General features: G+C 42.7%; 1 protein-coding gene across 1 annotated transcript in view; it reads right to left on the bottom strand.

Annotated features, from left to right (window-relative positions):
- SMAP2 (small ArfGAP2) overlaps positions 1-23,172 on the bottom strand; it is a 48,589-nt gene extending 25,417 nt beyond the window's left edge. The window contains exon 1 of the mRNA XM_060089587.1: positions 22,643-23,172. Within this exon, the coding sequence (XP_059945570.1) occupies positions 22,643-22,745 (103 nt within the window). The 5' untranslated portion in view covers positions 22,746-23,172. The remainder of the gene's footprint in view (positions 1-22,642) is intronic.
- Positions 23,173-23,583: the final 411 nt, after the last annotated feature.

Raw genomic sequence — 23,583 nt, 5'->3', positions numbered from 1 at the left:
AATAATTAAGGTTGCGTGAAAACAAATGCAGCATATCCAGAAACAGTGGAATCCCAGTAAGTGCAAGTGTTCAAGAAAAGGCTGGATAATCAACTCTCAGGGATGGTGGAGAAATGATCCCTGCACCGTGGGTGGGGTAAACCATAAGCTGTAAAGTCCCTTCTAGTACCACTGTTCTACTGGCTGATTTGTGGGAAATTTCCATGTCCCTTCCTGCTTGAAATTCAGTGGTACAACGTGAGATAATCTATGAAGATGTTAGGTCCTTTTTTTGTTTGTTTTTTTTTGGTTTTTTTTGGCCGCATCATGAGGCATAAAGGACCTTAGTTCCCTGACCAGGAATCAAACCTGTGCCCCCTGCAGGGGAAGCACAGAGCCCTAACCATTGGACCTCCAGGGAATTCCCTGAAGATGTTAGATCTTGATGAATCTAAAAATATGAAATCAATTCAGTTCATGGAGCCTATGATTGGCACTGAAAGCTGGTTTAAACGTGATAGACACATAAGGAAGTACCTCCATCAACACATTCTGATTTGAAAATAGAGGCAAATTTCTCCTGAACTTGGCCTGTCATTAACTCCAGCATGAAATTCGAGAATCAAAGCAAAGAAGCAGCAGTATTTGTTTTAAGAACAATTCTAACGCTAGGTACCTCAGTTCCACTCATTATATCCCTTCAACCCTTGATTCACTACAAAGAAGAATACACATAAATACCAGTGGCATCTTGGAGAAATTAAGTAGGGCTACTAAGAGGTATGTTTATCATCCTATTTCCATCTACACAAAAGAGAATTCACCTAGTTCCCTATTCCAAAATAACAAGAAACAGTAACTTTGAACCTCTGTAAGTACAAACATTTTAAGGAACCATGAGGCCAAAACAAAAGCTTACTCAATCAACCTCTGCTCTCAGTACACTCTGCAAGAGAAGTAAGTCCCTTTCCATCCGGTACATCTTGTAAGAATGTTGTTTCCTTTTGTCAAAAAGAGACACTGTCCACGTTCATATATTTGAAGAAGCAGAAGTTAATCTTTTGTTTTTGTTTTTTTTTGTTTTTGTTTTTTTTTGCGGTACGCGGGCCTCTCACTGTTGTGGACTCTCCTGTTGCAGCCTCTCCTGTTGCAGAGCACAGGCTCTGGACGCGCAGGCTCAGCGGCCATGGCTCACGGGCCCAGCCGCTCCACGGCATGTGGGATCTTCCCGGACCGGGGCACGAACCCATGTCCCCTGCATTGGCAGGCGGACTCTCAACCACTGCGCCACCAGGGAAGCCCTAGAAGTTAATCTTCTTAAATGTTTGAGACAAAACAAACTGAAAGGTTTCTGAGATTGATTAGAGAATAAAGGTAAATACTACACCAAGGAATTTAAAATTGGAAAATCAGAGGAGGAAAGAACATTAGAAGTCTGTGAGTCTAACCTTCTCAGTCATTGAGATCCTTTTATCTGGTTCCTCCCTAAACAGCTCTGGTACTAAGTCAGTTATGTACTGTTTCAAAAGGAAGGCCATTCTACTGTTGGATGGCATTGAATACTAGAGATGGCTTCTTTGCACTGAGTCCCATTAATCTGCCTCCTTACCATTTTTACCTCCTGGTGCTGCTTCTGTACTACTCCCATATTTATATAAAATAACAAAAAATGCAAGATACAGATAGAGGTTTGGAGATTCTAGAAGAAGAGAGCAGCTATTCTACACTCAACTAAAATATGAGCCAGTTGAGCCAACTTAATCCAGGAGGTCAATGACAGAACAGATGTGGCAAAGAAACTGCTATGATATCCATGGAGACAAAGCAAAGCAACATTATCCTCCTACCAGGTAACCAGAAAAAGGAGGTTAGTGAAGTAGAACACTGCTCAGCACGCACTGATGAAATAATTAGTTAGTCTACATCTAAACCCATTTCAGAAGATAACTTAAAATGGTCTTTGGGGCTCCCCTGGTGGCGCAGTGGTTAAGAATCTGCCTGCCAGCGCAGGGGACAGGGGTTCAAGCCCTGGTCTGGGAAGATCCCATATGCCACGGAGCAACTAAGCCCGTGCACCACAACTACTGAGCCTGCGCTCTAGAGTCCGCGTGCCACAACTACTGAGCCGGAGTGCCACAGCTACTGAAGCCTGCGTGCCTAGAGCGTGTGCTCCGCAATAACAGAAGCCACTGCAAGGAGAAGCCCGCGCACCGCAATGAAGAGTAGACCCCGCTTGCCGCAACTAGAGAAAGCCCGCGCGCAGCAACGAAGACCGAACACAGCCAATAAATAAATAAATAAATAAATAAATAAATTATTTTAAAAATAAAATAAAATGGTCTTTCTCTAAAGTCATTAAAGCTTGTAACACTAGGAAATCAACAGGGAAGTGGAATGGGGGCTAGTGGGAAAAAAGGAGGAGACATTGTTAATCTTTCTCTTGCTGTTAGCAGTGCTTACAGACAATGGATTGGCCTTGACTTTGCTCTGCTCTGGAGCGGGGGTGGTGGTGGAGAAAATTAAATACAATTGAAAAAAAGCCTACAGGAAGTAATAAGCCTAAAACAATAAAACAGCCAAAGGGCCAGCGCTAGAACAAGGCACATGTCTACTGCTGGGTGCAGCAGTTTTCTCAGCTTCTCTATACACTGGCTATTCATTTCCTTTAAATCCTAGGAAAACCAGTACTTGCTCTGAATTAGTCCAGTAACATGCTTGTACCTATCTCATGGTATTTACCTGACCCCTGCTAGCCACAAAGCTATGGGCTAAAAGATAATAAATGTATCTCTAAAATTAATTAAACTACTCTGAAAAGACTGAAGGAAGGGCAATTAACTTTTAGTAAATTTAGCTCCACATCAATCTTATTTGCCTTATTTATTATTGGAAGGTAGAGATTTATTGCAGGTTAGGCTTTAACCCTTCCTTTCTGGCTATCCCAGCAGTGGACGGTAACTAATGTATACTTAGGTGATGTTTCTGGTAATAAAGACTACCAAATCAAACAACCTGTACCTTTAGTACTCAACTCTATTTCCCAGAATACTTCAGAAGGGAAAGGACCAGGTCCTAGTTTGAACTTTTTTTTTTTTTTTTTTTTGGCTCTGAAAAGGACATTCTGCCAAGGTATGTGCTGATGATGTCACTGCCCCATTCAAAGACATGTAATTTAGACCCCCACTGCCAACTGAACTCCAAACTAAGTGTGGCTTAAATTCTTCCATGATCTGGGCCTTTCCAGAATCAATTCTTGTTATTCCTCTTCTTACTTCTATACACCAACAAAGACATCACTTCCTCTAAAACAGTGTGTGTAGCTGCCAGCTGATAGGTTCCAGCCACACAGAGAAATCTGAGAGGGTGACTCTCACCCACAGACACCCAGAGGCCTTTCTCTGATTTGGGGACAAGAGGCAGACTGAGGGACTCCCGGACAAGGTGAGTCCCTGATTCTACAAAGAGGGCCTCCGACTGCCACAAAGGTGTCTTTCCAGCCAGTCCTGGAGCAGCAGCTGTGCAGTACTGCTGGTGGTGCTCTCTAAAAGCCTGAAACAAGGCCCAAATCTCTTGGGGTTTCCCTGGGAGGTTCTGGTATGTGATGCTATGATTGTTTTCATAGTAGAGAGCTGATATATTTTAAAGAGGGGAAAAGAGCTAGCTGAAACATCTTGTGCCCGGGTTGAAGAATCTCATAAAGTCAGTGAGAAGATTAGACTGATTACACAAGCTGATGCCTGCAGCAGAGGCCAGTCCTCTGACATTACAAACCTTGACTATGGCAAAACGTAATAATCTAAACATGTCCACCTCTTTACTTGAGAACACAGTAGATTTTCTCAAAAAATAATTAGAAGTGAGCCCCTAAACTTTCATTTCATGGAAGGATGGTGGCTTGCCTTCAAGGACATACATGGTTACTCAAAGATACGTCAAACTCTCTACAACCCTTAGTGACTGGTGCTAAAACACCCTAAAAGCATCTCAGAAGAATGCAGAACAACTTCAGAGGGAAAGAATGGATGGTATGGTTGAAAACACTCATTTTCAGGAAAGCCTAGGATTGCTTTCCCGAGAAGCTGCAGGATGGGGGCAAAGAGTGTGGGAAATGAAGAAAAAAAAAGCTTGAAAACTCAACTACATGGGTGAAATAGGTTGTAAATCATAGAAAGAGCCAGTTAAAAAGATCTATGACAAAAACTGTGCTGGAGAGGACAAATTTACCTGCTCTCTTTAGAGATTATATGGATGATGGCAATTTGGGATTAGACAAAAAGAATGGATCAGAAAATGGAGACCACCTAGACTATGAGTCAGAAGTCGATTCAAAGAAACTCATCCATGCTGTTACTTAAATGTTTCCTTAAAAAGGCTCGAAGGAGAAAAGCAAGGAACATTTTAAAAATTATGTGAAGATGGGCTTCCCTGGTGGCACAGTGGTTAAAAGTCTGCCTGCCAATGCAGGGAACGCGGGTTCGCGCCCTGGTCCAGGAAGATCCCACGTGCTGCGGAGCAACTAAGCCCGTGTGCCACGACTACTGAGCCTGCGCTCTAGAGCCTGTGAGCCACAACTACTGAAGCCCGCATGCCACAACTACTGCAGCCGAGCACCTAGAGCCCGTGCTCCACAACAAGAGAAGCCACCGCAATGAGAAGCCCGTACACCACAACGAAGAGTAGCCCCCGCTCACTGCAACTAGAGAAAGCCCAGGCGCAGCAACGAAGACCCAACACAGCCAAAAATTAATTAATTAATTTTAAAAAATTATGTGAAGACAATCAAATGAAAAGGAGCTTACAAGTCAAATGAGAAATTTCCAAATTGAGCAACCCTCTTTGCAATTTGAATATTCACAGCTTGAAAGTGAAATTCAAAAGCTTCAGCTGAAACTTCAAATAGTGACTGAACTACATCAAGAACATATAATGAAACTTTGTACAAAGTTAATCAAGGAGGGAATTTACTGCTTAGAAGAAGAACTTCCCAAAGTGTACGAAAATATCAGCAGTGTACACCCCAAGTGCAACTCCTACAGAAAGCTGGCCAAAGACCTAGAGAGAGAATTGTAAAGAAACATTTCCTTCTATCAAAGATGGATCACGTCCCATGAGAAAAAACCCTCAACAAAGTTGGCTGGCATCTCTGTTGACTGAGAGAAACTCAACAAGCTAAGAAAATAAATGGTCACAGGAGACAAAATTGGCCAAAGCAGGGTTTAAGTTCCAGCTTTCCCCCAGGGGCTCCTCTGCCCTGCTATTCAGCAAGCAGAGGCCCGAGAGGGTCAGGGAATCCCTCTCCTTCATCAGGTTTCCAGGGAAGGAGGAGGTCAAACCGTGAGGGCTGAGGGACCCAGGGTCATGTCCAGGTTTAATTCCTGAGCAGCCACCTCCTAAATATCCACAACCATAGTAGGACATCTGCCTAATGTTTTCTGTCTTTAAACGTCCTCTTGATTTCTCTCTTTAGTTAATGGCTGTTATTCAATTGATGCTACATTTGCTTTTACTATAATTCCTAAGATAGGGTTTAATATAATGCTTAAGAATATATTATTTCCACTTCATTGGACTCTCTAGAATTAGACAGCATACCTGCTATACTTTGGCTGCAATAAAAGATCCTCTATTACTTAAAGCATCAATTGAAGCTTGATGTGACCAGGTGGAGGAGGCATTTCAAACAATACAGGAAATGCAACAAGCTGCTATTAAAAATCTATAAAAGTAACAATATTTATCCCTATAAATTTTGATTGGTTTTTAAAACAATGTAAAAATAAACAAAAACTAAATAACAACATCCCCAGCTAATTTCAGTACTATTTTTATTGGTTTAGCCCTAAATGCATAGATTAGGGGAATTGACATTTTGCAATTTTTTGTTTCTTGTTTTTAAATTTCTCTTTAACCTCTGTTATTTTGTTTAGCAAATGTTTTGCTGTTTAAATGTTTTAAATTTTTATGAAGTCAAAATGCAAGTTTCCCCTTCTAAAAAAAACCAGTATGTTCATAGCTCTTGTTAAATAAATGCTCCCATGAGAGACCAGTATGAAAGTCGTGGTACACAGTGCTGGGCCTCCAAGTGGGAAGTCCCTCTCTTTCTGGAGAATCTTGAGTTCAGCCTGGAGGATAAGGTCTCTGATTATGCCAGTAACCTTAGGAAGAGGCCTGGAGGCCTATCCACTGAGAAATGAGTAAAAGAGCCCTAAATGAGCAGAGAGAAAATTGCTGGTGGTGGGTCCTTAGACAGTACCTTTCACATGGAGGAGGACCTGAAAAAAAGGTGCTGAAAAAAAAAAAATCAAGCAAGGTAACTAAGAATCTACACTGGTCCTATGAAGCTAAGGCAAGTGACCTCAGGATTCTGAAACAGAACAGGGACTGGGAACAAGCCGAGTGAGGTAGTATCAGAAGTTAAACCTTCAAAGAAAAGGGTGGCTGTTTTTTAGTTTCATATATTTTGTGATAAGTTCCCTTTTTTGTTCCCTCTTTGTACTCAAAGTTCTGAATGGTGTTAACAGGGCTAAGGGAAAAGAATCAAAGGAAGTGATTTGTGCCTATATATGAGCCAGAGCTTTAGAGCAGAGGCAGCAATACGACGAAAGCATCGATAATCCAGAAGAAGCACCCAAAGAGGGAAAGAGAAGCAGGACACACTAGGGTCACCTGGGCAACTTTCTGTCTCCACCTGTGGATTCTCTTTCCTGAATTCATGTTTTGGAGGTTCACAGGTTTGACAAATAAGGAAAACTGGACTACTTATACTTTCTGGATCAACTTAATATTGCTCACAAATAGCTCTACGTGGACTATTACTTCCATTTGCAAAACCTCATTTTGTGAAAATCTTGCTGTCTCCATCAAGCCTTTTTTCCTTCCTCTTCTGACTCTCACAGCACTTTGTCATTCTCCGGTGGCACTCATCTATGCTTGTTCTGGTGCTGGGTTTTACATTTGTTTTTATTTTGTGAGCTCCTTTAGGTAACAACTGCCTAAGTTAGCATACTTTTTAAAAACCTAGAATGAGTATTTTTCTTATGTGGACTTGAGGTTTGAATCCCTTATTACTCAGGAAACCACACAAAGGTGATTTAAATATCCTACATAGAAAATTAGGAGGAAGGGTGTCCTTAATGTTCCTTGTATCCTGGTTAGCTCGGATATTTTGGCTCTAGCTAATTTCCTCTACACAAAGACGCTGCTTAAAGCATTCATGAATAAGCGAGAAGAGTGGTAGCTGAGGCATGGCTTCTCTGAAAAGCGGAGGGAGGAAGTAAAAAATAGCTGCTTTCATTGGGGGCAGGAAGGAGATTATTTCATTAGGAGCCAAACAGTGAGACTATCTCAGTACAAACAATTGTTTGGCTTGAAGGCTCCATGTGGCCAATTACTCCGGCAAAGGCTCAGCTGGAATGGAACACGGAGCCTGCCAGGACTGAGGGATAGAGACTGACACAGGCTCAAGTGTCTCAGTCATGGCTCTGGGATCCCAGAGCATCCCAGCAAGGATGTTCATAGAACACACTCTACCCCAATCAGCAAAGAGCATCATTCTGCACCCAGCCCAGTCCAGAATGTGGATTGAAAAGAGATGAGAAAAAGATGACACTGGGGACAAATGTAAAGTAATTCAACCTAAAAAGAACATTTTGGGGGTGGGGGAGAGATAAATTAGGACTCTGGGATTAACATATACACACTACTATATATAAGATAGATAAACAACAAGGACCTACTGTATAGCACAGGGAACTATATTCAATATCTTTTAATAACCTATAATGGAAAAGAATCTGAAAAAGAATATATATATATATATATATATATAAAACTGAATCAGGGGCTTCCCTGGTGGCGCAGTGGTTGAGAGTCCGCCTGCCGATGCGGGGGACACGGGTTCATGCCCCAGTCCGGGAGGATCCCACATGCCGTGGAGCGGCTGGGCCCATGAGCCATGGCCGCTGAGCCTGCGGGTCCGGAGCCTGTGCTCCGCAGTGGTCGGGGCCACAACAGTGAGCGGCCCGAGTACCACAAAAACAAACAAACAAACAAACAAAAACTGAATCAGTTTGCTGTACACCTGAAACTAACACAATGTTGTAAACTAACTATACTTCAAAAAAATGGTTAAAAAAATTAAAACAAATTTTTTAATAAAATAAAACCAACATTTTGTAGCAAAAGCAATAAGGATAAAACCCAGATCTTATAAGAGAGCTAGAACTTTTCAATCACTACCTCAATGGCTTTCATCAGGCTGGGGGTTGGAGGTGTGTAGAGATGGATCGCTGAGCTAACAGCTGGGCAATTATTTCAAAGTCGGCCAGGTGGACCTGATATTTCAAAACTTGACATTATAATTAAACTAATTTCCTATCACTCATGACCTCACTTCAGGAAACAGATGTTTAACTCGATTCTCTAGAAGTTATTGTCTTCACTCCCTGGGGACATTTAGTTCTTTATGTCTTTTAAGTTACTTCCCGTTAAAGCCTTAGCTTCCTCTTTGCAACAACCAATAGCTTCTCATATTCTGAAAAAAATAATGAAGATGCAAAGTAAGCCTGCCCACTGAGGGGAGGCATATCTTTAGAAGAAGCTACCAAAGAAAGGTGATAGAGCTCTTGACCAATGAGATTGCTCTTCATCTTTCAACCCCAGGACAGGTAATTAGCAGCGGAGAACCAATATGAAAATAGATATTAAAAATAGCCACATTCAAACAGTACCACTCTTCTTTCTTTAGAGCAGTGCTTCTCAACTGAAGCAATTTTCCCCCCCAAGTGGCAATGTCAATGTCTGGAGACATTTTTAGTTGTCACAACTGGCAGAAAGTTGGGGTGCTACTGGCATCTAGTAGGTGAGGCCAAGGATGCTGCTTTACCTCCTATACAGGACAACCTCTCAACAAAGAAGTATCTGAAACATCAATAGTGCTGAGAAACCATCTTGAAGCCACTTAGTTTGAAGCATGTGAGATATAAGAATATGCCAATCCTGTGGAAAAGCCGTTTCTCTTGTTCTGTAACAAACAGATAAACATTTCGATACAGAATTCCAAAACTGGAAAGAACCTTAAGGATTATCTAGTCCAAGCACAGCTGGAGAATCTAAGGCCCGGGGAGGTCAACTCATTTACCCAAGCTCATAGAAGAAATCATCAGCTGGACTGGAATGAGAATCATCTTTCTACACCCCAAATGTGTATTATACATAGTAGATGCTCAATAATAGTCCCTAAATTGATATCCTATTCTTCAGGTGTTCTTTTCTCTTCTCACACACACATTCTCTGCTGCTGGAAAGCCCAAGGCCTGAGTTTGTGTGTGAAGGCTCATCCACACCCCTGCCCAGCCACATTCCTCTTCCTCAGAGGAAGCCCAGAAGTGGAGGAGAGCGAAGAACAAGCAGCCAGGCAGAACTCATTTTTCACTTGTTTGAAGGGAAGCTCGTGCTTTTCACACAGGCAGAGAGAGGCTTTACACAAAACCTTCCGAGTCAGCAAATGAACTCTTGTACAAGACCACAGACATGTGAACTTCTTCCTTCCACGACGGTGTGCAGCTTTCCCAACACATCAGAGGAGCCCCAACCAATGGCAAACAGATGGAAAACCAGTGCGAGTTTAACTGAATCACAACCGTATCCAAAAGCCAGAGAACTTTCATCTCTACAGAAACAGCAGAATAGAAATGAATTCTGGGACCAAAATACAGATGGTTAGTCTAGGGACACGCAGAATGTTAGTCATCAAAACAGCCCTGGCGGGCTTCCCTGGTGGCGCAGTGGTTGAGAATCCGCCTGCCGATGCAGGGGACACGGGTTTGTGCCCCGGTCCGGGAAGATCCCACATGCCGCGGAGCGGCTGGGCCCGTGAGCCATGGCCGCTGAGCCTGCGCGTCCGGAGCACAACGGGAGCGGCCACAACAGTGAGAGGCCCGCGTACCGCAAAAAAACAAAACAAAACAAAAAAACAGCCCTGGCTTAAGGGAGCAGAGCAAAGAGTGGAGATTCGCCCTTTTTCTAAAGAAGATGTTCACTGTTTCAAAAGACAGGTGTTTCAGGATTGGGCATAATGAGGTACGGGTCGGAAGGTACGGTGCAAGTGGGTGGCACAAAGATGCCACCCGTGTGGATAGAAAGTTCCTGCAAAGGGGACGTTACACAGAGGAACTCAGGGCAGGTCTCTTGGGGAAAAAATCGCGGCTTCGAAAGAGCCAAAGCAAGGTTCTTCAAATTAGACAAACCTGTTCCAGCAGGAACAAGGGGAGCCTCTAAAAGTGTTGCAAGGTTATGATTAATCTCTATGGCACCTGAAGAGTGTCTAAATATTTACTCCCAGCCCACAAAAAGGTTAAAGGACTGCTATTTCAGCCTCCCGTTTTACACTCCCTGCTCCGTTTCCTCTAAAATGGTGTGTCTCACTGAGACCTCCTACGGAAAGGGCAGAATACCAGCTCTGTGACTGGCTCCAGCTTTCAAGGTGGTACACAAAAGAGATGGTGCACAGAAGCAACTGCCACAGAGCAAGCTTGAGATTCACCTGCTCAGCTTCCTGCAATGTCACAGAGCTTCAATGAGGGTGACTTTCAATGAGGGTATGAGGGTGACTTTCAAAAAACTAAACAAGGGCTTCCCTGGTGGCGCAGTGGTTGAGAGTCCGCCTGCCGATGCAGGGGATGCGGGTTCGTGCCCCGGTCTGGGAAGACCCCACATGCCGCGGAGCGGCTGGGCCCGTGAGCCATGGCCGCTGAGCCTGCACGTCCGGAGCCTGTGCTCCGCATCGGGAGAAGCCACAACAGTGAGAGGCCCGCGTACAGCAAAAAAAAAAAAAAAAAAAAAAAAAAAAACTAAACAAGATTATGATCTGAACACGCATAACTAGAATAGTGTTCACAACGGAGACACAGACACTATGTTCCCGATGCTGTGCTTTAGCTAACAGGAAAACACGGGACTCAGTCCCTGTCCTCATGGAATTCAGTCTAAGGAAAGCTTTGTAAAACAAAAACAAAAAACAGTGGCTGTTATCCCTTTTCCACCAATGTAGGGCTTCTAATCCTCCCTCTCAGTGGACTGAGTTTAAGTGAAGGAGGCCTGTATAAACAACATAAGATGCTGATCAACGGCCCAACAGTATTTCCACATACCAAGTACATAATGTGGAAATTGCACGTGAGATATAAGAATATATCTTGGCCCATCTTGCTGTGATCATGTCCCATAAATGTGTTCCTTACGGTCAAGCCTGGATTCTCCCCAGCTCTCTGTGCTCCTTGTCTCAAATGTCCACTGCCATGAGGCAGTTCAAAATGAACTGCCCCCACGGCAAGGCCATCCCTACATGGGCTCAACCCAGAGGACTCCCTGACAACTCCTTAAAATTAGAGGGCCCACATAACTACTCAACTCTGAACACATAAATAACCCATAAGCCTCACAGCAACACAAAAATTCACAATGTCTCATTATCTTATAACTCTGAAAAATTAAGACCCAAGGGTCCAACAATTGGGCAAGAGTTAAGTAATGATATATTCAAACAATGGAATTCAATAAAGGCATTTAAATGTTTTTAATGTCATGAAAAATGCTTATGATAAATGTTAAGCAAAACAATAATGATACAAAATTATTATAGTATAAATGAAATGAAATATAAAATGTAAATGAAATATAAATGAATATAAATGAAACATAAATGAAATAAAAATAAATGAAATAAAATATAAATGAAATAAAAATGGGTGATAAGGATTATATGAAATATCTTCTGCATCATACTTTTTCATACTTTCCAATGATTTTCATCACAAATACGAATAACTTTCATAATGGGAAAAAATAAAGTTTTTGTTTTTTAAAGAAAAGCATTTAATGATCTTTAGCTAATAAGCACAACTGGTCTGGGAGTCTGTTCCTATGGTAACAAAAAAATTTTTTTTTTCTTTTTGGTCATCCAGCATGTGGGATCTTAGTTCCACGACTGGGGATCAAACCCCCGCCCCCTGCAGTGGAAGCGAGGAGTCTTAACCACTGGACAGCCAAGGAAGTCCCTTTTTCCCCCTTATATGCATAAGTCTAATGAAACTGAGCCTTATTTTTTACTCTGCCCTTGATTTGAGTCACTTGTGCCTGGTGCCTATTTACAGACTAGGCTCAAAACCAAGTCAGAATGCTCAGAGGAGGTGATTTGGAATCTTCCTGATTCCAATGTTGTATTTAATGATGCTTCCTTTCTCTCACATAAAAGCTAGTAACGTTAATAATAGCACTCACACTCTACGAAAGACCTTTGCTCAAAATGCTCCTTGGTCTGAAACAGTTTCTCCAACCCAACCCCTCATATCTACCTTCAGAGAGACAAAGTCCCCAGTCCTTACAGCTATTATTTCAATAAAAATGCTTTCAACACAGCAGAAGAGCCTGAATCTTTTCTTTCTTTCTCAAATCAGCCGTCACACAAATTGGTTTCCATTAGGTCCGTTTTTGCCAGCTATTTTGAACACAAGCATCATGATAAGAACAGGGAGTTTCAGAAAAAAGAACAGGGAGTTTCCTTCCTATTTCTCATCAGAGGGCTTGCGTCAGTTATAACCCAAGTGGTAAAGTATCAAGAAAAGACACCAATGCCCCTTCCCTCACCAGCATATGATGTTACCAGTTCACATGGAAAATTCTGTACGAAATTATTTTTTGAAGACATTAGAACAAAAACCATCTAAACAATATTAAGACAAAGTTTTTAACTCAAGGCTTGAAACACTAGAGATCTCATTTCTAAATACACACACACACAGAGGGGACTTCCACTAAGACAAGAAAAGAGGAAGAAGTTAAAATTTACTTCGTGTGCACTTCAGGAAGTAACATTGTAGGATTAACATGTAAACTCACATCTAAAGGTATAAGCTCTGAGATAGAGGCATGGGGATTTATGGTCTTCCCATCACTAGCAACTGCTGTGAAAGACAGTATGGCTATTTGCAATGGAGGAAAAGAAAAGGTGCTCTATTTTCTCACATCTCTATGCTGGGACAGGTTTATCAGCTACAGCTGAGAGTAGGTCTCTCTTCCTCCTGTATTTGCTCTACTATTTTCAACACATGATAAAATGAGAAAGTTACACATTTGTTTTTTTGGGTGAGGAGAAATGACACGAAGCCTGAGGGATCCAGTTCTCATTGTTTCCAATTAAGACATTTCTTTTTGAAAGTTTTGACTTGAAATTAAATAAGGATCAACAGAGCATTTTCCAAGTGGGCTTATGAAGTCCAGTAGTTTCTAAATAAACCATATCCTACAGGTATGTAAAAATCAAACCAGAATACCCATAGGAAATATACAAATGGGGAAAAGAGGGCTATGGTCAACAAAAATGGTCAGAAAACTACTTAACATTACTTGAAAATGAAAACGAGCAGCAATAATAAAATCCCAGCAATATGTTACAAAGGTGGGATTCCAGGGCGTTTCAGCCACATGCATGGGGGTCAAGGGGAGTGGTGGATAAACTGAAGACAACCACCAGGGCAACCTTACACTGATGGATGGCCACAGATGAAGGCAGATTTGGCTCATCTCTGGGGTTTTTCACTGGGAAGGGACCTGCAGTTCAGCCATCAATGGACCAGCATCCACAAAGCCTGTGGGGAAATATAGGATCCAGAAGAGTGGGGTAGGGAAGGAGAAAGTTTGGAAAATGGAAGAGTCAAATACAGTAGTAAAATATTGTAATTATTAAACATGAGGCTTCAAAAACGCATAGATGTACCTCTTAAGGTAAAATGGACTGGATGGGAACAACTGGTACTCTGGGAAGCAGGCTGATATGCTTTTTACAATATCAAATTACATTTCAATCACATCTGTGAATTATAGTAGTACCCGCTAAGAGGAAGTTAATTTTTGGAGAAAAGAGAAAAACAATGAAACCTATGCAATTTTTTTTTTTTTTTTTACCGTTGGTAACTTTACTCAGTGAGGGTTCCTTACCCATAGCTTCTGTGGAAAATAACAGCCTAAAAGCAAACATACTCACACTCCACTGAAAACCCTTGTTGGCCCAGTTCCACCAATTCCATTAACGTGGCAGGCGCCCAAAGGCAGGTGACCTGATTGACAAAAAAAGCACTTCTAGAAAGCGCTAAACTTGTATCACATAACTCATTAAACACTTTATAATCAAGGAGAAAACTAGTAGCCATAACTTGAGAAGCTTTGTCTTTAAATGGAGCAGCAGCAACCTTCCAAATAAGACAAAATATTTTTTATTTTTCAGGTTCAGTATAGAAGATAGTATGTCCAGTGATCTTACCTCTCTCACCCAGTGGTAACTGGACTGAATCTGGGGGCGGGCGGCACAGGCAAACCGATCAAACTATTTGAAAAAATACGTGGCACAAGGAAAACTTCCTTAACGATCAAGGAAAGTCTAACCTGTACCACGTTTTAAGGCTGCAATCCTCAAAACTCTCTTTGTACATCTTAAGTGTTACAGACTCAAAGTTTTTAGTTGTAGATGGGACAAGCTCAGTGCATACACATCATGCTTAAGGCTTCCCAGAATTAACAGGGTGGGAACTTATTTTCTGAGTAACCAAACGATAAATTGTCCTGGTGGAGACCAAAAGTCAAATACAGATTCCACAGAATCCGCACATCCTAATTATATAGGCAATGGCTACATAAAAGTTACATTACTTGTTACATGACTATACAAAGTTACATTACTTCCCAGGACTAATTACTATTCCGGCAACAGTTAAGATCCTAGATCCTTTTGAAGCACAAGAGGTTATCTGCCTGAAAACCCTTCTTATCGCTTGTCCAAAATAACTGTTTACTTACAAGGAGAAAGAATTACATCTTGGAGATTTAAGTGCCTTTGTGCCTTTGCCTGCCTCAGCTTGGATCCTCCCCTTGCTCTACACTATCACAGGGAACTACATCTCCCAGGCTCCCTTGCCAACTGATTTCTGAGTAAGTTCCACCAATGGGAGGCACTGATGAGGAAAGGCAAGAGAAGGAGGGAAGCCAGGGTAATGCTCTCTATCTTACTTGGTCTGAGTTCCAGCTGCCACCAGACAGCTCTTCTTTCCAGGCTTCTAGCTCACAGCAGATGGCTCAGGCTTCTGGCCTTTGGTGACACCAGCACCTTCTAATTTCCTTAGGGGCCTAGGAGCTCCCAGGTGTCTGGGTTGTCTCACCACCCCATTGACCTTCTTGGCTCTTGTATCACCTATGTTAACTATTCCATATTAAATTCCCTCTGCTTGTACCACCTACAGTGCTGTTTCTCTGAAGGGTCCCCGCCTTTAAAATATATTTTAAAACTTAGCTTTCCTAAGAATTACACAAACATTCAGCTAACTTATAAAGGATTTCTTCTAATAAGAAACAAAGGATTTATACTGTTCAAACAAATATTTACTGAGAGCCTGACCTGTGCCAACCATTGTTCTAGGTGCCAGGAATACTATAGTGAACAAAACAGGCACAAAACCCCCGCCCTCACGGAGCTTACATTCTAGTGCATGTGTTAACTGTAGCAAGTTACAATTTTAAGAAGTTAACTAGCAGAGGAATATTTCTTTAACAATAGAGGAATTTGGTAAATGTGAGTTAACTTTAAGGGGTTCTACTCTACATAGACTTGGTTCCTACCTTTTCAATGTGGTATGCTGAACTGTCACACTCCAGGGGCCAACACAGAACTTCTTCAAAGTTAGTATCTACTTAAACTGGCCACTTGCTCAAACAGAAGTATAACTGTGATAAGGATTTAAGCAGACACAAGGACAAAAGTTAGGCACTGTATGCTTAGAATGTAAAACACATGTGTGTTTTATGCAGATTCTTGCTGGGCATCTTTTTCACAGGGGATATCATTTGGAGGAATTGAGTCTGAGTCCATTTAATAAGTCACTTTATCTCTTCCTTATGGCACAGGTAGCTTTCAACATAACATACAAAGCCAGCTGCAATGTTCGTAACGACTACCGTGTTGTGGTCTCCAGCTGCATGACATTATTTCCAAGATGGAATTTTCAGGCAGAACAGAAACTGACAATGACTCATGTGGTGAACAGTAATATAGACAACCGTGCCCAAGAAAGCTGCCACCTACATACCATAATGACATCAGATGAAAAATGCAGAAAGAAGGAAATTTTCTGATTTATTTAAAAGCAATAGATTTGTTGAAAGGTATACTGAGAGATGTGGCTGCAACTGCCTGTTTACACATCCTAAGCACTGAACAACCAAGGGCACACTCAAATATTCAACACTCTTAAACTGCTTGAGTGTGAGAGCATGCTCAGCCTCAAAATTCAACGTCATCAACTTCAGAAATGGCATGACATCTACTGCTGACATTTCACTAGACTTCTCTAAGATAGTTTAAAGTACTCATGAGGGTACACTTCCAAGGAGATCTAGTGGGCACAATACTCAGACCTTCCTTACTACTCAGCAGTTAGAGAACATTTCATGTTTGCAATATTTATAATCCCATTTGAGTAGCAGGTGGGTTTCCAATACTAGGGGCTTCTTACACAACAGGGAGTCTAAAGCATATTCATAATCTCAATGCCATACAGCAAATCAACTACAGAGCGAGGATTTTAACCTTATGGGTCTCTGCCTACATTATCCCTCACCAATCCCCAACATGTAGTGAGAATATACTAAAGAATCTCACACACACACATACACATATACACACACACACCCGGTACAGCACGTCTTGGCTCCTGCACATTCTGCTTCCTCTGCCTGGAATGCCCTAAATTCACCTGGTAAAGTCACACTTATCATTCAAGATATAGCCTACTTGTCTCTCTGAGCCATGACTTCCTAGGCAGACTTTCTTGCTTTCTTCAATGCTTTCATTTCTCCCTGTACACAATCCTACAATGATAATTACTACATTGCATCATTTATCTGCTTACACATCTGCTTGTCCATTAGACTATAAAATCCTTGAAACCAAAGGCCCTATCTTTTAATCTACATGTCTTGGTACAGTGTCTGACACAAAGCAGGGGCTTAAGAACTATTTTCTGAATGAATATATATAGTATGGGATTGTACTCTCAGGCTTGCAAAGAGTTCTTAAAAGATAAGGCATTTTGTACTCTCTATCTATCCCACTGCCACTGGATAATGGCAAGGAGAACGAATAGGAAAGTATCTCCCAGGGAACAGGTTTAACAAGTTGATATTAAAAGACAACCTAATGGGGACTTTTATAAATTACTTTCAGTAAAACTGTGTCAACCTAACTACAACTGTTAGAATTAAGGTGCATTAGCTGTAAAAAGCCAGAAAGTTATTTGATTTTGGCTGGAGAAGGGTATTTAACAATTAGAGATGGAAGGAAAATTCCTTCTGTTGTCCAGATCTGATGCAATTTAAAAAAAATCTCTTAAGAGGTGCCACAGATACAGCTAAAATAATTAAAAATTGATAGGAATGTTCATTTCTAAGGAATGATATTTAACAAGCAATGATTTAGCTATTGACAGAAAACAAAAGTAAAGCAAAGCTAGAGATTAATTTACCAGAGTTAAAATTTGGGACTAATATTAAAAAAAAATGTCTACAGAAAGATTCCCTGGTCTAACCTTTCATACAACTTTGAAGAGTCAGAAAACATCCAGAGACCATCCTCAAGGGTACCATAAAGTCCTATAGGAAATGGTTTTGGCTTAAGAACTAGGTGGTTTTTTATTTGGTGAGTTATTCAGTGAGTCATTCTAACTGTGGCTTCCAGTAACTAGAGTATTTAAGGGAATAAAGTCTGAAAGTGAAATGAATAAAATCAAGATAAAATAAACAAGTTCAGCAATGGTAATAATAAATAATGCTTACATTTGTGTAACACTTTAGTTTACGAGGCATTTTTATTTTTCAAATGAGGAAAATTAAACTGAGAAAGGTAGTGTGCTGAAGGTCACAAAGCTAAAATAATCAGAGTAATGGAGTTTAACTGTATGTTCCAACATCAAAAGTCTACAGCTCTGATTCTTTGCCACCTGAAAGGTGAGCCTACCTGTGCTATGGATGGGCCTAGGACACTTTCTAAGATGACTTCAATGAGAGTAGATGTTTCCAAATCACTTACGCATATCTTTCAACTTAATACCCTGAAAGAATGGGGACTTTAATGTGCATGGAGAGGGAATCTCCATGCCCTCCACGTTATACTGTGGACTGAAAAATGCCAGGCGCCATGAACTGTGGGTAACATGCTACTATTTGCATAAAAGCACTGAAAAGAAATATATTTAAATGTAGTTTTTTTGTCCATGCATATACTATCTCTTAAAAGTCACGTAAGAAATTACTAACAGTGGTTACTTGCAGAAGCACTGGAAAATGATGGCTAAGGGATCAGGGACAGGAACACAACTTTTCACTGTACATATTCCCGTTTGAACTTTTTGAATTTTGAACCACATGAAAGTGGTTTTGCAAAAAGTGAATTGAAATTTAAGAATACATAATGGGAGTTGGAACAAAGGCAATGGTTAGGTGATTCAAAGTGAAACATTTCAGAAATGGGATGTAGCAGAAGAACAGAGAAGTAAAAAGGTATTACAAAGTTTTTGTCAGACTCCAGAATTCCATGTGGTATTTCACAGTTGGAAGTAAATATTCCTCAAGACCATCAGATTTCTTCCATTCTAATTCTTTGTTCATTAAACAGCTCTCAATTTTTCACTAACCTTGATACTGAGAAAGGAATGTCCCAACAGTGGATATAAGTATTCAGGTCATCAGAAAGGTAGATCCTTTCATGGTAAATAAGATAATGTCCAGTTTAAACAAGTCTTTTGTTGTTCCATGGCATGTGGGATCTTCCTGGACCAGGGCTCAAACCTGTGTCCCCTGCATTGGCGGCAGATTCTTAACCACTGTGCCACCAGGGAAGTCCTAAACCAGTCTTTGACAAGGTTGATTAGGGGTTATTCCAGGCACACTGATAAAATATGCAACTGCAGAGCTAAAGACTAAACCTTAGACCAGTATAACCCCACCAAGGGTCTATCCAAAAATGGAACCTGGCTTCAACTAGATGGAATTAACCACTAACATATCTGAAATTTCCAGTATGTTTGTCCTCTGTTCTTCCACAACTTAAGTCAGTCCAAAATTTTACCCTAAAGGTCACAATAACTTAAGGGCTTTGGGTGATGAAACCACATCTTTCAGCCTAAAGCAAGTCAGCATTTTTTTAAAGGCAATACCAAAGCAGTCTCCGTTCCCACACAGAAATTATTTCAATGCCTTAGAGGTACTGGAAACTGGTGAGTCTCATGCTCAAGAAAGTTAAAAAACCCCAGAACCAACAAAACTTATACTATACAAAGAGAACACATGTTTATTCTCTATTCTGATGTTCAAATTACATATCTAAAGATAATATTCTTAAATGAGCTTTAAGATTTTTTTTAAAAAGATTTATTGCCAGAGTTATTTTGGAACATTACAAAAATACCTGCTTGGGCTTCCCTGGTGGCGCAGTGGTTGAGAGTCCGCCTGCCGATGCATGGGACACGGGTTCGTGCCCCGGTCCGGGAAGATCCCACATGCCGCGGAGCGGCTGGGCCCGTGAGCCATGGCTGCTGAGCCTGCGCATCCGGAGCCTGTGCTCCGCAACGGGAGAGGCCACAACAGTGAGAGGCCCGCGTACCGCAAAAAAAAAAAAAAAAAAAAAAAAAAAAGACCAAAAATACCTGCTCAAAGGTCTGCAGTTCAGGGCTACATCATCTGATTTTATACTAATGGATTAGCAAGCAGTCACTCACCAGGTCCTCTACAATTAAGCTCTCAGTTTTCTAAGGAAGAAAGGACATGAGACCTACAGATAAATACTCAAGTACAAACCTCATTTTTAGCCTACAGCTTTAAAATTCCTCCTCCCACTAAGTGTATTATTATTATTTATTTTTACCAGAGCTTAACAGCTAACTTAATCTACAGGTGCAAGTGTCTCTTCCTTCCATGGTCTGACATTTGTCCACATGATGATTACAACAACTAAAATCAGGGAAAAGGAGAGGGAACATGAGTAAAAGGAGTTGAAAGAGTGGAAGGGGCTAGCTAATTCACAAACTGGATAAACTGAGGCCACAACAAATGTCTTAACTGAAAGATGACTGACACACATTGTCATCTCCTTTTTAATACAATGGCCGAGTCACTGAAGCCACCAAGCCAAAATGTAAAGCTAATTTGTGAAAAGAAATTGTTTCAGAAACCAGGATTCTACTATTAAGAGCAGTTAATAAAGTTTACAGGCCAGCAGTTACTAGCTCTCATTAAGAATGAATTGACTAATGTTTTATTACCTGATCCCCAGTAATTCTGTTGATATCTTTTTTTTTTTTTTTTTTTTCTTTTTGCGGTATGCGGGCCTCTCACTGTTGTGGCCTCTCCCGTTGCGGAGCACAGGCTCCGGATGCGCAGGCCCAGCGGCCATGGCTCACGGGCCCAGCCGCTCCGCGGCACATGGGATCCTCCCAGATCGGGGCACGAACCCGTATCCCCTGCATCGGCAGGCGGACTCTCAACCACTGCGCCACCAGGGAGGCCCTGTTGATATCTTTATCAACGGAAAATTTGGAGGAAGAAGTGATGAATCAACCTCTCTTCCATGTGTTATATTTTATAGGAATATGAGTAAGTATAAGAGTGGTATGCAAAATAGGGGATGGGGGTGGTACTAATCATCAAAATGGCATCTGACTCCCCAAATGTAGCAATGCTCACTCCAGTGGGTTGCTTCACTGTGACTCAAGATCTGTCAACTGAGGACACAAGGGAATTTGAGTAAAACCAAGAGATATACTCTTAAATTTTAAACTGAATCTTCCAATAGATCTAGCACAAGATCTCACAAGAGTCAACTATAAGAAATTAACTTACTCAACGTAAATTGATTCTTAAGTACTTTTTAAAATGAATTATTGCCAATGCAAAAATTCAGGAGAGAAGTCTGGGGACCTGCTTTCCTAATGGCACATGCCATTTATCCATTGGTAAAGGGTACTAAAATATACTACGAGGTGTCCAAATCAAAGTATCTGTCTCCTGTTCTCCTTAAATAACCTTACTTCTCGGACTTCCCTGGTGGCGCAGTGGTTAAGAATCCGCCTGCCAATGCAGGGGACAAGAGTTCGAGCCCTGGTCTGGGAAGATCCCACATGCCATGGAGCAACTAAGCCTGTGTACCACAACTACTGAGGCTGCGCTCTAGAGCCCGCGAGACACAACTGCTGAGCCCGTGTGCCACAACTACTGAAGCTCACGTGCCTAGAATCCGTGCTCCCAGCAAGAGCAGCCACCACAATGAGAAGCCCGCGCACCGCAACGAAGAGTAGCCCCCGCCTGCAACCAGAGAAGAGCCTGCGTGCAGCAACAAAGACCCAACGCAGCCAAAAATAAAAACAAAAACAAACAAAAAAACCCTTACTTCTCTAAAATAAAAGGTAATTAAATGAAAGCGTCAATTAAGCATGTACTTCCTTTCTCAATATTGATAAATACAAATACATTTGAACCTTTGCTGTGTACTATACGCCCAACATGCTATATGGCAAACAATCCAGGCAAATTCACTGCATTATGAACAAAAGTAAATTAACAATAGCTCCCACAATATATCCCTTTCTACCCAAACCAAAAAGGAAAAGAATTTTCCCAACTTCAATTTATATTCCAAAGAATTCAGAAAGAAAATAAGGAAACAAAATATTTATAATCTATCAATTTCGAGTGCAAATATTTCACTAATAACCAAGCTTTCGTAGCATACTGATTTGTAATTGTATCAAACCATGAATCTTTGAGGGCACAGAAAACAAAGACTAAACGGCTCTGCCAGTCTACAATGGTCATATTTCGATAGCCATGAAAGCAACAGATTCGATGTATCCCTTACTTCCTCCTCCGGACTGATTAAACCAATCCTGCACTACAGACACAGTCTGCTAGTTTCTGCCACCACACACACATCAGGCCTCCAACACACTCCACAAGCCAGGTCTAGGCTGTCTAGAAGTCCGCACTGTGTCACTGCATAGTTCCCCCCTCCACACATCCAGAAAGAGGAAAGCACCTAAGCGCTCTGTCAGATCTCAGCAAGGCTGTAAGATGACAGATGGAACTGCTAACCAAATAGCAGGCAGCGACGCTCACCACCGTTAAAAATCATTTAAGCTGTTTTCCTCCCCGTCATCTCGCTTCTTCCCGCCCCCGCCCCCACCCCCACCCCCTCGCGCACCACCGCAGTTCGCCCCCAGCTTTGCAAGCGGAAGGCTGTGAGCTCTGGGCTGCCTCTGGACTGACAGTCGGCTCAGAACTCATTCAGAGCCCTGAAATACAGACATTCTCACCTGCACACACCACGCCACTTCCACCCACACCACCACCGCCCCACCCCCCAACCACACACACTCGCCCTCCCAACCTCTCCCCACACCAATTCCGGCGCCGCAGAACACCTAGCAGCCGCATCAGCAACGGTAGCACGCGTTACCATTTAGATGATCCGGGCCACCTAAGCTCCAGAGACCGCCCCCTCACCACACAGGCCGCCTCCCCCGCGCCGCCCGGAGGCTGGACCCCTCGCCCGCCAGGAGGGATGCGCTACCTTTAGACTGGCAGTCCGCACAAAACTTGTTATCCTCCTCCAGCAGCAGGTTGGCTAGGACCGCCTGGTACCGATCCACGTCCTTCACCGATTTGCCCGTCATGGCCAGGGTGCCGGCGGGGGCAGAGGGCGACGCGCCCTCCTCGCCCCCAGAAACCCCTGCCTCAGTCCGGAGGTGAGGACTCCTGGTCCCCCGCCCAGGGGCACCTCCTGAGCGGGGAAGAGCCCTCTCCCACCGCCCGGCCCGGCACCCCTTCTCGGGTCAGCCGCGCCCGCCCCCAACTCTGCAGCCCCTCAGCGCGGCGCCCCCTGGCGGGCTTAGGGAAAGACCGGGGTCCCGACGAGGCTGCCGGACCAGGCAGGGACCCTCAGCCCAGGCAAGGGGGGCGCTCAGGCCTCCTGCGTGCCGGGCGCAGAGACGACCCCCAGGCCTGCCTGTCTGTGAGCCGTGCGTCCCGCGCCTCGGTTTCCCTGGCAGCTGCTGCCAGCCCTGCCACCACCTCTGCCGCCTACTTCCGGCAGCTCTTCCTCTCCTCCTCCACCCCTCCCAGCCCGCGCATGCGCCCCGCCCCCACCGCTTCGGACTGGGCTCTTCCCTCCGCTCCGCCTCTGAGGAACCAATCGGGGCAGAAGTGAGGGGCGGAGCTTGGGTGGGGCGGAGGGGGAAGTGGGCCCGCCCCCTGCATGTCCTTGGAAAAGAATGAATGGAGCCGGCGGAAAGCGAGCGGAGAGAGTAGAGGCAAGCGAAGGGAAACAACAATTAACATTAGCTGAGCTCTTACTATGTGCCAGGCGCTGTGCTAAGCGCCTTATATGCATTATCCCAATATAATCCCAAAACCTCTCTACGAGTTAAATATTTACCATCCTTATGTAACGTGGTGGTTATGAATACTCCAAAGTCCTCTAGCTTATTCTTTCCTTCAACAGCCAGATAGAAG

This window comes from Mesoplodon densirostris, chromosome 2 (genome assembly GCF_025265405.1).
Source record: "Mesoplodon densirostris isolate mMesDen1 chromosome 2, mMesDen1 primary haplotype, whole genome shotgun sequence".
Classification (NCBI taxonomy): Eukaryota; Metazoa; Chordata; class Mammalia; order Artiodactyla; family Ziphiidae; genus Mesoplodon; species Mesoplodon densirostris.
The sequence above is the reverse complement of the archived record's forward strand: the minus strand, read 5'-3'. Positions and strand labels throughout refer to the sequence as shown.